The sequence below is a fragment of the Tupaia chinensis genome, unplaced genomic scaffold (genome assembly GCF_000334495.1).
Source record: "Tupaia chinensis unplaced genomic scaffold, TupChi_1.0 Scaffold000063_1, whole genome shotgun sequence".
Classification (NCBI taxonomy): domain Eukaryota; kingdom Metazoa; phylum Chordata; class Mammalia; order Scandentia; family Tupaiidae; genus Tupaia; species Tupaia belangeri.
The window spans coordinates 7,220,321-7,232,607 of NW_006159521.1; the positions used below are offsets into that span (position 1 = coordinate 7,220,321).

Below are 12,287 nucleotides of genomic sequence, written 5' to 3' on the forward strand. Positions count from 1 at the left end.
ACTCTCAAAAAAAAAAAAAAAGAAAATAGTGTGTACTTAGTGTGTATCCATTTCCTATATGGGCAATCTTCATATTGATCAGAATCATTCCTCTTAACTAAGTATTGGAAAACAAAAATCAAAAGATGCTTTAATTTCCCCACTGGTGGGACATGTGCTCTTGAAATAAATTCTGCATTGCTTTAAGCAGCATGAAGAACTCTTTTTTATCACCTTCTTACTATAATTTTATGTCTTTAGAAAGTGTTTTTTTTTTAAAAAAAAACTGTTAGAAATGGCAGCCACTTTGAGTTTTGGCGTGGGAAAGTGTCTTTAAATTCTTTAGAAAACACCTCTCTGAACGAAGCAATGTGCGTATTTTACTGCAGTTAGGAGAAATAAACCCCATGTGGATTAGGATCCTTTGGAAGAAAAATGTGGGAACATCAGAGATTCGTAACGTTTAGCCAGTGGCACGGCTTAGGCTTTCTCACAAGCACCTTTCCCTTAGCTTTGACCCAGTCTTTTTGGAATGTGGGTTGGAAAGAGGATGGCTTGTCAGGAAAGGCATTCTGTGTCATGGACGAGAGAGAAAAAAGAACAGGAAATCATGGAGGGGTAGAGAGCACCCTACTGGCAGCTAGGATTGTGTTCCTTGGAGATCAGAAGCATTCTTGATCCCGAGTGCCTGCAGCCAGAGGTCACTGGGCTCTGGGAGGCATTTCCTCCAAGAAAGAAATGTTGGACCAGTGATCCAAGAGATACCAGGAAACAGAGGGCAGAGACAAGAACTCCAGACGGGAAGAATAGCCAGCTCAAACGCCTCAAGAGGAAAGATGGTCTGTTTGAGATGTGTAATAAACAGACTGTTAGCCAGTGGCCCCGTTGCCTTGAGCAACTTGTCCCTATGACCTGTTCCCTAGAGAAAGATAGAATGGGGACCAGAAGATGGTATAATGGCTATGTCGCTGGACTCCCATGTAGTTGACTGTGGTTCGAGTCCCAGACCCGGCAGCTAAAACTCACGTTGGGCACTTGTGTGTGCATGCCGAAAACATGAGAGGAGAATGGAGAGGGGATTGCAGTGTGGCCATCTCCCCAGGGAGTGATTTCTCGCTTGTATGTCTCTGTCTCTCCAGTGAGTACACATGCCCTATCGCAAAAATCTCTGAGAGAGAGAGAATGAACTGGGCGTTCCCAGTGGGAGAGCATTGTGCTGGGATTGGGCGGCTTACTTGTGTGTGCATGCCGAAAACATGAGAGGAGAATGGAGAGGGGATTGCAGTGTGGCCATCTCCCCAGGGAGTGATTTCTCGCTTGTATGTCTCTGTCTCTCCAGTGAGTACACATGCCCTATCGCAAAAATCTCTGAGAGAGAGAGAATGAACTGGGCGTTCCCAGTGGGAGAGCATTGTGCTGGGATTGGGCGGCTTACTCCTCGTCTCGCCCTATCGCAAAAATCTCTGAGAGAGAGAGAGAATGAACTGGGCATTCCCAGTGGGAGAGCATTGTGCTGGAACTGGCTCCTCGTCTCGGCAGTGGACTGCCACAGGTCGCTGTGAGCTGCAGCAGGCCTCTTGAAAGCAAAGACAGCATCAATGTGGAAATTAAAGTGTCTTTTTTTTGGTTTTTTGTCATAGGGTATGTGTGCTCCACAGAGAGGCAAAATGAGAAATCATCCCCCAGGGGGATGGCCACACCACAATCCCTTCTCCTTCATTCTCCTCCACACATATACCCAGTGTGATCCCCAAGTCTCCGGATCTGGGACTTGAACTGGGGTCAACTTGTGGAAATCCAGCACCTTAACTACCACGCCACCTGCTGGCTCCAAAAACATCTTTTGAGTTTTGTATTACCAAATCCCTTACTGCTGGAAGTCTTGACAGAACAAGGGAGAGGAAGTCTCTGCAAAGTTCCTACTATAAAAAAAAATCAAACGAGAGAAGTGTAGCATTTTTGTCGGGAAAAGAATGTGAATTATATTAGAGACCTATTTGCAGTTCCACAATAAAAACACTTCAGTTTATGATTTTGATTAGTTCAAGCCAGGCAAAATTGCATTTGAAATCCTGTCTCCTTGCTCTATCCTTATTTCTCTCCTTTGCCCCCGATGAACTGTCTCCCTCTTCCGTGTGAGTTGCTGGTTCCTCTTCACTCTCTCACCGGCTCCCCAGTCCTACAGAAAAAGGCTCTATTATCAGTCATTTATGTTTGACTTAATTTAATTGGCTTTATTGTATCACATCTGAAATGTGTAGATTCACCACCAGTATTCTTTTAAGAACTGTTTATTTAATCTAATTTTTTATTATTATTATTTTAAAACTTGCTATAAGGCACATGTACTCACCAGAGAGAGAGAGAGAGAGAAAGTGAGAAAGCTGGCCGCCAGGTCCAGGACTCAAACCACGGTTAGCCATGTAGGAGTCCAGCGCCTTTACCACCACGCCACCGGCTTACTCCTCAACCACTTTCCAATTTAACATGTTTTATCTCTAATTAGGGAATAGGAGGATTTACCTCTCTGGGAAATTTACAGTATCATCAGGCAAGAGGGGACTCTGGGCAGAGTAGAGTGGACTCCTAGAATCCCCTTTAATCCCATCCAGCTGGCCCTGTGGCAGCCCTAGATCCTGAGGGCAGGACCAGTTTTCTCAAGGTTCTCGTTTCCCTGGGCTGCCCCAGATCAGTAATCCTGACAGTAGTTTCTGAAAACCCAAGGAGGGTCCTGGCTTCTCTCAAAGCCCGGGGATCTATTGCCTGTGTCCACGTGTTTGTCCAGGGGCTGCCCTCTAACTTCACACCTGCTCTTTTTCTCTGGTGTTTCCTTCCATATTTGACGTCCTGTAATATGCTCCCCGCTCCTCTGTTATGTCAGCCTCTGATGTCACTGTAGTGTTTCTAACATCAACACGTGTAGTAGACTGTATGCTAATCTTTAAAAGCAGTATTTACATTGAGCTAGCCCACTGTTTATATGCAATGCCATGATTAGAGAGAGACTGGGATTCAAATCCCGGCTCTGACACTTGCTAGCTAAGTATAAGTAGCCTTGGGTGAATCTATTTCGCTGTCTCCTTCTCTGTGAAAATGAAAACAAACCACATGCAAGCTTCTGTAAGAATGAAATGAGAGTGTACACCCAAAGCCGCAGTCATAGCACCTGGTGCAGAGAGGTGTCTTGTAAGTGTTAGCTGCTAATGTTAGTAATACCTAACTTGGGACCAGCAGTTAGCATAATGGCTATGTCACTGAACTCCCATGTAGCCGACCGCAGTTCGAGTCCCGGATATGGTGGCTTAAACTCACTCCAGGCACGTGTGTGTGCGTGCCCAAGACCCCGAGAGGAGAATGGAGGAGAAGGGATTGCAGCGTGACCGTCCCCCCTGGGGGGTGATTTCTCGCTTTCTGTCTCTCTGTCTCTCTCTTTCTGGTGAGTGCACGTGCCCTATAGCAAATAAATAAGTAAATAAATAAATAAATAAATAAATAAACCTATCCAAATAAATAAATAAATAAAATAAAGTAAAGTAATACCTAACTATGCTATGTGCCAGGAGTCGTTGGAGGTGCTAGAGATGTGAGCCACACAGACGTAGCAGCCACTCTAGCGGGGCTGTATTCTCATGGGGGGAGCATAAATTATCTAAAGAAGCAAGCACACGAGTACAATTATAAATTAGGGTACACAGTCTCAAGGAAAAACATTATTTGTAGTGAGAGAAAATAAGGGGGGATTATTTTCTATTGCGCAGTCTAAGAAGGTCTGTCTGGAAGTGCCCCCTCGGCAGGAGCCAGCCATGTGAGGAGCGTGGTGAACTGCACACCAGGTGGTAGGAACAGCATGGGCAAAACTTCTGAGGAGGGAGAGGGTTCAGAGTGTGTGAAGAGGAGGCCATGCCTGTGCGAACCCAAGGGAGGGCAGAAGAGGCGAGCTTGGGGAATAGCAAGGACAGATGGCAAGGACCTCGGGACCCAAGGTGCACGGCATCTCAGAGACGAAAGCTGAGACCTAGTGGTAATGCCAGCCCCTAAGAGGGTGATTCGTATTGCTCTTGGCATTCATTGTTAAGTGCTCTGAAGAAATCAGGGAAGATTAGTATAGAGAAAAGACGATTTCATTTTGCCTGAAGAGTGTCACCGGTGACCTTCAGCGATGGTATTTTTAGACAGTGGTAGAAAGGGAAGCAGATCCTCACCAGGGCGTTAACATGGAAACAGGGCTGAGGGGGACAGGGAGGGAGTAGGAGGTGTCTCTGTAATGGGCATCCCAGACTCGGATTTCCCGTCATCGCAATCTGGCCCTGAGCCTTCAAGTGATGGCGAATGGATCACCAGTCCTTACCGCAGCGGCATCAGGGCCCGTGGAGCCAAGCTCCCTTTGCCCGGCCAGCAGGAAGCCCGGAAGTCCAGCCCAGTCTGACCTTCTCTCCCAATCGCCCACACAGGTATGCCATCCTCACCAAAGCCACCTGGCCCTCGTGGAGAGGAGACGAGAAGCAAGGCGTCCTGCACCTGCTGCAGTCTGTCAACATGGACAGCGACCAGTTCCAGCTGGGCAGGAATAAAGTGTTCATCAAAGCCCCCGAGTCTGTGAGTGCGCCAGCCCGCAGCCTGTCCCTGGGCCCCTCTGCCACCCGGCCTGCCACAGGGCTGGCTGCTTTTTGTCCTGTGTCCTTTATAGCTTAAAGGCCAACTCCTCAAGAAGCCTTCTTTCCTCTCCCAGCCTCAGTGGGTCACTCCCCACACCCCGACTCACTTGCTGTCCCTCTCCCATCCTTGGGCAGGGACTCTGTGTGTTTCATATGTCATTACAAACCCACAGCCTCCCACGGAAAGCGGCCAGTGGCTATATATAGTGTCTAAGCTAAAAAGGGACTTTGTCCCACAAAGGAGGCTTGGGTACATCTACATTTTCATCTGGGTGACACCAAAGCCTGGATCACACACATGCTCAAGTTTCCTCCTCAAAGGTAGATCCAGTCCCAGGGTGGGAAGTCCCAGGCTTGGACCTTGAAGGCCTAGAGGGAGCCCAGGAGGGACTTCGAGATAAGAGCAGGCTAGAAGGGAAACCGCTGAGTCCCTGGCACACAAACCCTGACCCGTAAGGCATGCACACCTGTGTTGTCAGCTCACACACTGTCAGACCTTTACAGAGTAGAGACACTTCTTTATCATGATTCTAATGAGCATGCACAGAAGGTCTGCATTTAAGCAGGAATCCAGCAAAGCCCCTCCAGACCGTGGATAAAGACTTCTATTGTTTTGGCATGGGCGCTTGCTGGAGAGAGATGGGGGTGTGAAGAGAAATGACCTCTCGGGGCATAGCCACGCCACAGTCCCTTCTCTTCCATTCTCCTCTCAAGACTTTTTTGGGTATGCACACACATGCACCTGGCATGATTTTCAAGCCAAGTCTGGGACTTGAACCATACAGTCAGCCATGTGGGATCCAGCCCCCTTTGACATCTGTGACAGCCACCAGCCCTTGCAAGACATTATATTTTAAGTGGAGAGATTGCTGGAACTTCGGGTTCTACATTTCATGGGATTCTAATTACCACGATAAGACTCCAGTTCAAGAGTCTGTGGTGAACTTGGCAAAATTAGTCATCAGACCAAGGGGAGATAGCATGGAAACTTACAGTGTTGGGCAAAATAGAAAGTCTTGCCTATAAGCAGCTCCTGGTCTCACCGTGAGCTTGCCAGTCCTCTGAGATGGGCCCACAGCTGCTCTTCTGCCTGCCTGAGCCTCAGAAATGATAACTGTAACTGAAGGGCTTCGGGAACCATACTGATTATTAAATAACTAAGCGGCACACATCGATGGAACCCATTTGTGAAAAGTTTGCGGCAGCATTTTTCCACTTGGAGTTATTTGTAGCTTCACAGCAATTGCATTTCCAAATATAAAATGAAAATGTTGTGTCATACGCCATTAAGCAACCCACAGAACAGTTCCTGTTCTTTCTAAAATGGGACGGAGTGATTTATCCGTACAATGCAGAACTCCCTCTGTTGTTTTATACCCGCTTTTACTTGTCGACTTGCTAAATTTTCATGTATAATTAAAATAGCCTCAATGTTTTCAATACTTTTTTTGTTCTTCTGATTCAGTTGAGCCTTGTCTTCTCTATGTTCCTCTTGGGATTTTGGGAACACATGCACACTTGTCTAGCATGTTTTTTAAGGTGCCAGGCCTGGGACTTGAAACACAAAGTCGGCCATGTGGGATCCAACAACCTTAACCATCATGCAACAGCAAGACATTATATTTTAAGTGGAGAGATTGCTGGAACTTCGGGTTCTACATTTCATGGGATTCTAATTACCACGATAAGACTCCAGTTCAAGAGTCTGTGGTGAACTTGGCAAAATTAGTCATCAGACCAAGGGGAGATAGCATGGAAACTTACAGTGTTGGGCAAAATAGAAAGTCTTGCCTATAAGCAGCTCCTGGTCTCACCGTGAGCTTGCCAGTCCTCTGAGATGGGCCCACAGCTGCTCTTCTGCCTGCCTGAGCCTCAGAAATGATAACTGTAACTGAAGGGCTTCGGGAACCATACTGATTATTAAATAACTAAGCGGCACACATCGATGGAACCCATTTGTGAAAAGTTTGCGGCAGCATTTTTCCACTTGGAGTTATTTGTAGCTTCACAGCAATTGCATTTCCAAATATAAAATGAAAATGTTGTGTCATACGCCATTAAGCAACCCACAGAACAGTTCCTGTTCTTTCTAAAATGGGACGGAGTGATTTATCCGTACAATGCAGAACTCCCTCTGTTGTTTTATACCCGCTTTTACTTGTCGACTTGCTAAATTTTCATGTATAATTAAAATAGCCTCAATGTTTTCAATACTTTTTTTGTTCTTCTGATTCAGTTGAGCCTTGGGCTTCTATATCCAAAACCACAACTTATTTTTGGATTTTCTTCATGCCTCCCTCCCCGTTGCTCTATCACCGTAATGTGGCTCTCCTTCCTCCCATCTTTCTACACATGCATGCGTGAACACTCGTACACACACACCCCATGACTTCAGCTCTCTCCTTCCCCTCCACTCGTCCATCTCCCTCCAGCCCTGACATGTGAGCCATTTTACGGAAGTTGGTTTTTAAAATCTTCTTGAGAGGGTCCAGCACATGGCATGGTGTTTTAAGGCACTGGATTCCCACAGGGCCAACCATGGTTCGAGTCCCAGACCTGGAAGCTTGAAAATCATACTGAGTGTGTGTGTGTGCGCATGTGACCAAAATTCCAAGAGGAGAATGGAGAAGAAGCGATTGTGGCATGGCCTTCCCCCACCCCATCCCCCGGGAGTGAGAGGTTCTCACTTTCCCTCTCTTTCTGTCTCTTCCTGTGTCTCTCTGGTGAGCCCACTCTCCCTACAACAAAAATCTTTAAAAACAAAACTTCTTGAAATAGTGCCTTAACTTTTATAGTAAATGTGCTGAGTATACAAAAGAATCTATTTGCTTTAAGAACCCACACCAGACTTCAGGCTCCAAAAGGTTTGTTTTAGGGTTTTTGTTCCATGTGTCCGTTCATACTTTTTGACTTTTCTCTCTCTTTTTCTTGTACCTCCCTAACTAATGCTCTGGGCTTTTGGAAAGAAACCTAAAACCCAGCTACTCTTTAAAATAGTTGAGGAAGTTAGGAATTGTTTGCCTCGTCCTCCTTTCTCTGAGTCACAAGTGTATTTTCTATGACTCCCAAAATAGTTCTGGGAAAGAAGAAGGAAGCAGGACTTACTCAGAAACCCAGTACATAGGATAAGAAGCAGCGGTGCCTGTGTTTTAAACAGGCAAGCCCAGGCCTCAGATTTTTAAGCATTCTGTCCAGTTGCTAAGCCAGGTATTCCATTCCGGGTTTAGAAAGAGGCTCTTCCTGCCTGCGTGCATGGCACTGAAGGTCAGAGTCCTGCGGCCCCTCCCTGGTGCTGGGAGTTGAGCTGTTCCTGCACAGTGAGGGCTGGGCGGAGAGACCGAGTGGCCGGGGGAGGTGTGGCTTCTGCTCAGACCTGGGAAAACAGAGACATCAAATCAAGCCCAGCTGCCTTCAGACCAAATGCACTTGTTTCCCGCGGGAACATTTTCACAGTGATTATTCATCATCTTTCCTTGGGTTTTGATTGGTCCATTTTATTTTTTTCCTAGAGAGTCATGTACACCACTTCCAGAAGGGACGGGCAAGTTGTCCACCATGTTAGAAATTGATCAAATGCCGTTTACTTGTGTAGCAAAATGACAAAGAGAGAAAGAGCACGGCTCACTTTCCATTTAATCTTAGTGTCAATACTCTCATCTGTAAAATGGAGAGAACAAAAGTCAAAATACATGGCTTGGGGGCTGGCAGATGGCATAGTGGTTAAGGTGCTAGGCTCCCACATGGCTGACCACGGTTTGAGTCCTGGACTTGGCAACTTGCTTTCTCACCCCCACCACGCGTGGTCAAATGTTTTAAAAATAAGAATAATAATAAATAAAATAAAATAAAATTAACCATTCTTTTTAAAAGAATGTGTAGATGTTGAGGTGCTAAATGAAAGTGTCTAGAATGATTTCTGACCCAGTGAGGACGCTTGTACATAAGGTCTCTAGCATCATCTTCCTATTCCAAAGCCTGGTTGGAAGGGGTACAACAATCCTTATTTACTGTTAGAGTGGCCGGAGTCTCCGAACCTGCCAGGGGCTGATGTGGGCCCAGCTCCACTTCCTAGAATCCAACTCGCACATTTCAAGTCCAGCTCCAGTCACTGTTCCAGTGACTCCTTGGAGAATCCTAAGAGTCAGGAAGTCTGGACTTCATGGAACTGAAAGTAGGGCAGCTCCTGGTCTCACCGTGAGCTTGCCAGTCCTCTGAGATGGGCCCACAGCTGCTCTTCTGCCTGCCTGAGCCTCAGAAATGATAACTGTAACTGAAGGGCTTCGGGAACCATACTGATTATTAAATAACTAAGCGGCACACATCGATGGAACAGCCACGGCCCCCCCTCTCACGGGACCCAGGCACCTCAGATCCTCTTTGGATGAAGGTGGAGATTAGTGGGTCAATGTGGAAACACTCACTTGATTCTCACAGTAACACACTGAGCAAGGCAAGGTAGAACCTGTGTCAAGTCTCTTGGGTTGAAATTATGGTGCAACCAAATACTCAAGGTACAGCTGAATACACTTAGATTCCGTTATTTCCCATTGTTTTCATTCAAAGAAAAATGTATAGATTAAAAAAAAAATTAGAATCATGAGCAACATGCCGTAGTCATGCTTTTACATATTTGTTCATGTGTCTGAGAAGCTTTTTCCTGTGTACGTGCTTGAGTAAACTGAGTGTCCCTGAAATCACAACAGCAAAATGATGATGTTCATATCTTGTGGATTAGCTCACATTTGCCTCCTCTCCATTTGCAGCTCTTTCTTCTAGAAGAAATGAGAGAGAGAAAGTATGATGGGTATGCTCGGGTAATACAGAAATCATGGAGAAAATTCGTGGCCCGGAAGAAATATGTCCAAATGAGAGAAGAAGGTATTTCAGTTATTTTGTTTCATTCATTTGATAAACTGAAGAGTAAGTCTGAGCTAAAATGAAGTTACACGTTTCATTTTATTTTACATATAATGTCATGTACTAAAAATCTCACACGTGGGTCAGCCTGTGGCACGGTTGTTAAGGTCACTGAATCCTCTATGGCCGACTGCTCGGTTCAAGTCTCAACCCAGTGGCTTGAGAAACAGGTTGGGCACGTGTGTGTATATGCCCAAAATCTCAAGAGGAGGGAGAGAGGGAGGAGGTGAGATTGTGGAATAACCAAACTCCACTGGGGAAGTGGGTGCTTTCTCATTTTTCTCTTTTTTTCCTCTCTCTCTCAGGCAAGCGCATGCCTTTTAGCAAAATAATTTTTCTTTTTTCAATCTTGAATCGTTTAGATTTCTTTGTGTATTTCCACACTATGTATTTTCGTCCTGTTTTGGCTGAGTAATCCTCCCTTCTCCACCCTGTTGGGAATTGTAGCCTCAGACCTTCTGCTGAATAAGAAGGAAAGAAGAAGGAACAGTATTAACCGGAACTTCATCGGGGATTACATTGGGATGGAGGAGCACCCGGAACTCCAGCAGTTCGTGGGCAAGAGGGAGAAGATTGACTTTGCTGACACCGTCACCAAGTATGACAGGAGGTTCAAGGTGTGTGCTGGCTGCCGGCCTCAGAGTCACTGAAGAGCCGCCTTATTTCTTTTTTATAAACAATCTGTCGTTTTGCTTACCAAAACAGGAAAGTGACCTATGCCCAGAAATAATTGCTCTTAACATTTTGAGTTTCCTTCAGAACTTTTTCCATGCAGCTGTATATTTGCTTTTTTAGTTTTCCAAAAGCGGAAATATTCAAAATATGTTTTATGTCTCTTTTTTGTTTTGGGGGGGTTTTGTTTTGTTTTGCTTTGCTTAAATTATACACCAGGGGGAGCTGACAGGTGGCATAGTGGTTGGGGGTGCTGGATTCCCACATGGCCTACCATGGTTTGAGTCCCAGACTGGGCGGCTTGCTTTCTCCCTTTTCCTTTCTCTCTCTCTGGTCAAATTAAAAAATAATAACAAATGGAATTAAGTAAATAGTTTAAAAAAACAATATACCAGGGAGAACTTTCTATATTAAGACATGTATCAATGTAAATTATTTTGTATAGTTACTCAGTATTCCATTCAGTACATGCATTGTTTCATTGTTAAAGTTCTGTCTTTCAGGAGAGAACGAGAGAGAGACAGTTACCTTTGACAGGGTCTCACCACACCGTGATTGTACTTCTAGACAGCTAGGGTCATGGGTGTGTCCAGTATGTTCAAGCAGACCTGGGATTTGAACCCGGAGCTTCTCATACAGCTTTAGTATCAGGCAGCTGCACATCACCACCCACACAACCGTTACTGGACATTTTTGATATTGTTTGGTTTCTGTCTAAGTTGACCAGGTAGTCTCGAACTCACAGTCATCCTGCCTCTCCCTCCCCAGTGTCTGGCATTACAGGCACGCACCACCACACCCAGCGCGTAATTATTTTTTATGCAATGTCTTATTAATTCAATTTCTTTCTGTTTGTTTGCTTGTTAACATAACTACAGTGAGCATCTTTGTGTGTGTGTCCTGGTGTTAATAGAATAAATTGAGAGGACTGGAAGAGGTTGTTCAGTTAGAGGATTCAGAATATCAAGCAATGTTGCACCGTATTTTCCCTGAGTACCTAAGTGCTGACTGACTACCTAAGGCTTTTGTAAAATCACTGGAAGAACAACAAAGAAGCATTTATGCTCGGGGCTGGCAGGTGACTTGGTGGTTAAGGGCGCTGGACTCCAACATGGCCGGCCGCACTTCGAGTCCCAGACCTGGTGGCTTGCTTTCTCACTCTCAGTCGCTCTCTCGCACATGCCCTCTCTGGTCAAATTTAAAAGAATAATAATAAGTACATAAATTAATAAAGTTAAGTAAAATAATTCTTTTTAAAAATAATAAACATTATCATTGAAATAAAAATGTAACAAAATTTCAGGGACTTCCAGGAAAATAAAAGTGGACTTCAAAAAGTTCAGAGAAAAGGCAAATTAAAGTATGAGCTTATTTTGGTGCCAAAAAAAAGAAAGAAAGAAACTGACCACCCGTGTGCAGTTTTTTCATGATGTACATTTTCCATGAATATTTTGAAGGTCCCTCATATATGCAAACATCTGAGAGATCCCTGTTTGAGAAATACGCTGCAGCACATCTGTGGGAACGTCACCATGTGGACTGGTTTGCCAGAGCTGTTTCTTTTTTTCTTTTTTTTTTTTTTATAGACCACAGATCAGTTTATTTTTAACACCCATCATGCCATGAATTCATAGGGAATAGGTTCCAGTAGCTCAGGCTCCTTTCCATTGGTTCTCACACAGTGGCTGCCATCGCGCGGAGCAGGCTGGCGCTTTAGTTGAACCCAGGTACCTTTCTCTTCGGCTTCTTTCTTTTTCTGGTCGTTTTCCTTCACACGTTTTAGGAAGCCATCTCTGCTCTTAGAATGCTTACTATGCTCAATACGCACATTAATTCTCTCTATCTTGCCCTTGTTTGTTCACAACAATGCCAACAGCATGCCGGGTAACATTGTAGAGTCGTCCAGTTTTGCCATGGTAACATTTGTGGGGCATTCCTTTTTGAACAGTACCCCTTCCCTTGATGTCTACAATATCATCTTTCTTGTAGATTCGCATATATGTTGCCAAAAGAACCGCTCCATGTTTTCTAAAAGGCCTAGAGAACATATATTGGGTGCCTCTC

General features: G+C 45.0%; 1 protein-coding gene across 2 annotated transcripts in view; it reads left to right on the plus strand.

Annotated features, from left to right (window-relative positions):
• Nucleotides 1–12,287, plus strand: part of MYO1E (myosin IE) — a 301,820-nt gene that overhangs the window by 244,627 nt on the left and 44,906 nt on the right. For both annotated transcript variants that reach the window (XM_027765947.1, XM_006141773.3), the window contains exons 19-21: nt 4,431–4,575; nt 9,398–9,512; nt 9,999–10,168. In XM_027765947.1, the coding sequence (XP_027621748.1) occupies nt 4,431–4,575; nt 9,398–9,512; nt 9,999–10,168 (430 nt within the window). The remainder of the gene's footprint in view (nt 1–4,430; nt 4,576–9,397; nt 9,513–9,998; nt 10,169–12,287) is intronic.